The sequence below is a fragment of the Rissa tridactyla genome, chromosome 1 (assembly GCF_028500815.1).
Source record: "Rissa tridactyla isolate bRisTri1 chromosome 1, bRisTri1.patW.cur.20221130, whole genome shotgun sequence".
Taxonomy (NCBI): domain Eukaryota; kingdom Metazoa; phylum Chordata; class Aves; order Charadriiformes; family Laridae; genus Rissa; species Rissa tridactyla.
This window is the reverse complement of record NC_071466.1, coordinates 116,963,424-116,969,423: the sequence shown is the minus strand read 5'-3', so window position 1 is coordinate 116,969,423 and position 6,000 is coordinate 116,963,424. Positions and strand designations below refer to the sequence as shown.

Sequence of the window (6,000 nt, the reverse complement as noted above, 5' to 3'; positions counted from 1 at the left end):
CACAAAAAACAAACCAAGACACAAAATATTGTGGATCAAAGGCGGGAAGGGGAAGAGAGACTCCCCGGGCTAGCATCCCCGCCCCGGGATGCTGAGAAACGCATCCAACCTGCCACCTCCTATGGGACAAGTGGGTTCCTTCTTCTTCCCAGCTGAATTTCTGGGATGAATCCCTCTGGAAGTGAACCGCGTCCGACGCAGGTGACACTTGGCTCTTAGCGACTCCACGCTGCCTCGGCTTGGCCGAGCTTCCCACCGACGGAAACCCGCGGGACGGGCAGGGGTGGCGGCGCAGGTGCTGCGCGCCCGCGGAGCCGCCGCAGGAGGTTGAGGCGGGGAAGGGCGGGGGGGTGTGGGGGGGGGGGGCAGGCGGGGCGCGGTGCCGGTCTCCGCCCCCGCGGCCCCGCCGCTGCCGCCGCTGCCGCCGCCGGGGCGCCCCGCGCTGCCGCCGCCGCCGCGCTATAAGTGCGGGCGCGGGGCGCGGCGGCCGCTGAAGATGCGCTGGCAGCCGGGGCTGCGCGGCGCCCCGCCGCGGCCGCCCTGCGCGGAGGAGAGGGAAAAGACGAAGGAGGCGGCGGAGAAGAATAAGAAGAAGAAGGAGGAAGAGGAGGGAGACGAAGAAGGTGGTGGTGGTGGTGGCGGCGGTAGTGCGGGGCGGCCGCGGCCATGAGCTGCTCGGACGTGGCCATGCAGCAGCCCCCCGCCCCGGCGGCGTGCGGGGCACCCCGATATCTGGCCGGCGCCCCGCCCGCGCCCGCAGCGGGCTGCCCGCAGGTGAGCGGCGGAGGAGGGAAGGCTTGTGAGGGGGAGGACTTGGGGGGGGTGAGGGTTTTTTGGGGGGGGTGAGGGTTTTTTGGGGGGAGCCCCCTCCTCCCCGCTTTAGCGGGCTGCATGGCGCATCGCTGGCTGGCCGGGGCGGAGACCTCCGCCCCGGCCAGCCAGCGATGCGCCATGCAGCCCCCGGCCTGATTTGGAGATGCGGGGAGCTGGTGAGGGTGCCCTAGAGCAGCGGAGCCTGGTAAGACCTATTTTTAAAAGAAAAACTATTTTCCCCCCCCTCCCCCAAATTCTTCTATTTGGGGGGTGGGTGTTGGCTTGCTCGGCCGGAGTGGGGAAGAGGGAGAAAGTTATTTCTTGCCTTCTTCCCCCTCCGCCTTTTCTCTCCGCCGTCGCTCCTTACTTGACGAGTCTCCGCGCCCGCCCGCTTTGCCGGCGCGGAGCTGCGCCTTTTCCTTCCGCTGGTGCGGTGCGCGGCCGCGCACACGGGCGGAACCTCCGCCCGCCGGCGGGAGGGGACCCGCGCTGCTCCCCGCGGACGGGGCGCGCCGCCCCGCTCAGCCCCGCTCTCCTGGAAGATGGGCTCCAGCGAGTTTCCAGCTGAATTTGGTGATCAGATGTATTTTAAAAAAAAAAAAAAAAAAGTGAATCAGGAAATTCTTATCAGGCTGACAGCATTTTTAGACTATGCAGTGCGTGGGTGAAGTGGGACTAATATTGACTTGGCCCTAATGTAGTCATCTGAGAATACATTTTTTGGTTGTTGCTGCATTCCATAAGGTTTTATCATTATTATCCATGAAGATTGTTTTCTCCGTACATGGGAAGTGACCCCTAATATCAACTTGCCTGGGAGACACGAATATGGGCTAAAACATTAAAATTCCTATCGCGTGTTATTGGGTTTTTTTTTCTTTATTGTTGGGAGAGAGAGTGCGTTTGCAGAAATGATACACCAGCAAACTTTTCCAGGTTGCTCATGTTGCTCACCGTAAACGCGGGCGCTGGAAAACTTGTGAGTTTTGTTTGTTGCAGCGTGCCTTCGATATTATTTCTTCTCTAATCTAGGTCACAGCTTGCAGAACCTTCCATCTATTCAGTAATTTTAGTTACGGACTTTGGATATCTGGAGCTCCAGTTGTTAGCCAGCGTGATTTGGAGGGAAAATAAATAAATAAACTGGAATAACTTGACTCTTTGACTGAGAGACCTAGAAGTAGAAAACTGCAATTGAAACTTTGATCAACTCTCTGGCATTTAACTCTGTAGGTGATTGACTGTATTTCTCTTCTGGATCTGGAGAGTAGAACACAAAGTACATGAAAATCTATTAAACCATCATTAGCAGCTGTGTCATGCTCAAGTGCAGTTGCTTTGTATTTTTAAACAGAATTATGAAGTTTCTCCATCAGTTGAAAGCAGCACCATATATGAAACGTCCCAGAGGCACCCTAATAAGCACCAAAGTTTCTTGAAATTTCATTTTAAACAAACAGGATTATTGTGCGTTTTGCTATTTGGCAAAAGTGGAGATAGATAAGGCAAGAAACATAGATAGCTCTGTTGAGCCAATACAGCTCATGAGCTGTGGCCAGCACAATATATCCCATTACCAACAAAAAACATTCTAAACTTCACTATCCTACATGTTATTGACAATTTGTTTTAGTTAATCGTGCTTTCACCAATTTTCCTGAAATATTTGGAGCTGGAGGGTCTTCACAAACTAGACAAATGTCAGACTGTAGAACCAGGCTGTTGTCGCTGAACCAAGAATGTTGCACCCTCTCATTCTAGCAGCCGTGAACTTTAGGGCATTTTATGTATTTTCTGTGAATCTGATGCTTTTTAAATAAATAATTTTTTAAAAAGCAAACATAGAGTGAACTTCTCATGCATCTGTAGTTGTATTGGAAAGATTTATTGTTTGGGGTAACGTATGACATTTTGCAAGTCTCTGTTTCTTCAGAGTTGTCCTGTCAGGGACATTTAACTAACTGGTAAAGAGCAGAAGGAAGAAAGATGAAGAATCTGTTGCCAAGGGTTTTTTTTTTTGTTTCTTCTTGCACATGTGTTCAACATGTAAAACACTCCTGTGCTCTTCGTGAGGATGATGACCATTTTAAAGAATGTTCTTCTTTGCCCGAATTAAAACTGTGGTTTAAAAATAACAGTGAGGAAGGATGAATTAGTGGGATATCTTAAAAATAAAGCTCTGCACTGAAGCTGATAAAGTGAAGCTCACTCTCAAAATACCCGAGGACTCCATTGAGGCATTTTTCAGTGTCGTTGTACTACTCTGTTGTCTTTCAGTACCCAGTAATATGGTTTGTTTCCCGAGAAAGAAAGTTTTCTGTGCTGTGGTCCTGTTGGCTTTCCTTTCCTTCTCAGTGCAAGCAGACGTAGGTGTGTTATGCTAACTAAAACTTGTGCATCTTCATAGGCAGTTATAATAAATCTGTCACAAACATGTAGTTGGTTATGCCAGCTTTCGGTATCAGTTCTGCATCCTTTAAAGAGCAGAGCAAGCTCCTTAGCTGCGGAGCTGCTGTCGCAGATGTACGGGCTCAAGTTCTGGGCCACGGTGTCTTTCTGGAGAGGCAACCTCATCGTATATCTATAGGTCGTGTGCTGCATATGTGGGTCAGGAGAATTGTCTCCAGCAAGCGGCTGGCATTGAGTCACTGCTCTGCACTGAAAGGGATTTGAATGGATGTCTCCTTTTTTTTAATTTTTTTTAAATAACAAAATAGCAGATCTTGGATTGCTTTTAAATGATGGACTAGCATGCACCCGGGTTGTGCAGATGTGACCTTTTTTTTTTTTTTTTAGGGGCTGTTCCATTGTGTCTTTTTAAAGTCACCCCACTCTAAAGTTGTTTCTGCCTTTCTGTATCTGTAGCTTTCATTCCCTTAAAATCAGTGCAGAACTGATTTTGGCCTTGTACAGCAATGCAGAATTTCTGGAAGCTTAGCTTTCACCAATCCGTAGCCAAGAAAGGACTTGCTGGTGAATTAATTTAGATGGGATTTTTTTCAAAAGCGCTTAATGGACCGAAGCCTGAATTCCTCCTGAATGTTAATGGCAGTGGAGGCTTAGCACCTTAGATCTTTGAGATTGCTGAAGTCCAGGGTGTTTGCTGGGGGGAAGTGAGTGGTGTATGGATACATACGTGCTCACGCGGTGCCAGAAGGAACTGATCAAAATGGGGTGTGGCCCTAATTCTTCAGATAAATCGGGGATTCCATATTCCCTTGCCAAAAGACAGAGCGAGCGTGCGCTGGTGTTACAATAAGAACGCGTCCCTGTGCACGGTAAGGAGCCGTGCCTGGGCGAGCATAGAGCCCTACAGAATGGCAAAATTCAAACTCTCTTCATCAGCTGCTTTCCTGGGGGGGAACTGTGCAGCTGTATTAGTGAGTTTTGGCTTTCCTGGGGGTTGGGTGAGGAATGGGTGTAACGGAGCTGCTCATTCGAAGAGACTCTGGGAAACACATAATCGGTGAAGAATCCCGTTGTGTTCTTGGCGCACGAGAAACGCTGTGACGGCTCGCCGTGCCCTGTCAGTCTAGGTGTAGCGAGCTGCAGAGCCGGGGCTAAGGTAGGATTCACCCTGGCTCGCTAACAGCTGATCTTAAGACCTTTGAAATGGGAAGTTACAGTAAATGGTAGTTTTGGAATTTCTCCACGGTATGCAGATGTAGCGAGCTAAGCCAACATCGTCCTTGCTAAATCAAGTCTTGCATAAAGAGTTGTGATATGCTCAAGTCAGCCTTGCTGCTGGCAGTGCTGTAGACAGACTTTTTCCAGATAAGGGCTTGTCTCCATTAGCAAATTAGGTCACTAACTCAACTCTTCCTCCCAAACTAACAACATTGCAGGCAAGGATGAGTCGCGTTTAACATTGTGTCGGCTGGCTGTCGCTAAACCGAATTCACGTACTCTGACTTAGTTTTTCAGTAAAGTTCTTTGTATCGCATGCTCACAGGTTTGAGGATGGGCTTATTATACCGCTGATACTGTGCGGCAGCCCGCAGTACCCAACACAACAGATAACAGCGAAAGATAGCTTCACTTTTGGTTTTTGTAGTTCAGATGCTTTATCGAGGCTTGTTCTGAAGCCTGGTGGTTGCCCTGCTACTGAATTCACTGGAAGCTGGATCGGGCCTATGTAATTCACCTTTAAAGGCTACTCTCACAATTAAAGGAGGTAAAACCTGGATTAGGTTTTGCCCTATGTGTGGGCTTTTGTTGGTTTGGTTTGTTTTCTTTAATCCCATGAGATACTGCTAATGTAAAAAAAAAAATGGCTTGCCTTACTTTGTTGTTCTGATTGAGACCAAATTCTATTTCATCTTCCTCTATCTACATAGAGGTAGAGCTTTAGACTTTAATGGTACACCTCTGTTTAGACGTACAGCAAAAGATGTATGCAATCCTTCTTTTCTCCATCAGCAGAGCACAGCAGGAGCTCCAGGCTCTACTGCTGCAAATCCAGCGGCTCACCTGGAAGCGAGCGTGTGGCTTTGCTCTCGGCTCGCTCATTTGCGAGGGGAGAAGTTAGCATTTCATGTTTTCAGGGCATGCCGTAAATACCGCTTTTAGGCCCAACATTCCATGCTCTGATTGCTTGAAATTGTCTTCTTCCTTGAATACTTTCTGTGTTATCAATAGGAGCCTGCTTGGCAGACAGCTCCACAAATGGAGGACTGTCCGTGATTTGCCTCGAGTTTGTTGCTGACATTCCTTCTCAGAAGCTTATGTCAAATGACAGCCTTTTTCTCAGGATAGGGTCATATAGTGTTTCCTCAGTGTAGTTATTCTTTATTTTTGGTTCCTGTTCTTTCTCTCATAATGGAAAATCTGTAACAGGTGGCCACAGGCACACCAGACTTTCATGCCTGGGAACATAAAGGACCATATGCTGTATGATGGCACGTATGGAGATAATAAGTTGTAGGAATAGGCAACCAGCTTATATGTAAAATAAGAGCTGTCCTGAACTTTCAATTCAAACTTGGCTAAACTAAAACTTTCTCCGTTCTCAGCTGTGCTTGGTTGTTTTTCTGTTTTGCTGCCGAATAGCTGGTTTCAGCTGGAAGTGAGTTTTTTTCAATTTGTGAAAAGGAATGTTCTGACATTTTTACCAGACACCCTGGGTGAGATCCGGGACCCTTGAAGTCAGTTGGACATTTGCCATTGGCTTTAATGTGGCCAAAATTT

At 48.4% G+C, this 6,000-nt stretch overlaps 1 protein-coding gene across 2 annotated transcripts in view; it reads left to right on the top strand.

The window, feature by feature from the left end:
• The first annotated feature begins 450 nt into the window (after positions 1 to 450).
• Positions 451 to 6,000, top strand: part of VGLL3 (vestigial like family member 3) — a 28,362-nt gene continuing 22,812 nt past the window's right edge. For both annotated transcript variants that reach the window (XM_054181921.1, XM_054181912.1), the window contains exon 1: positions 451 to 774. In XM_054181921.1, coding sequence (XP_054037896.1) covers positions 667 to 774 — 108 coding nt within the window. In that variant the 5' untranslated portion in view covers positions 451 to 666. The remainder of the gene's footprint in view (positions 775 to 6,000) is intronic.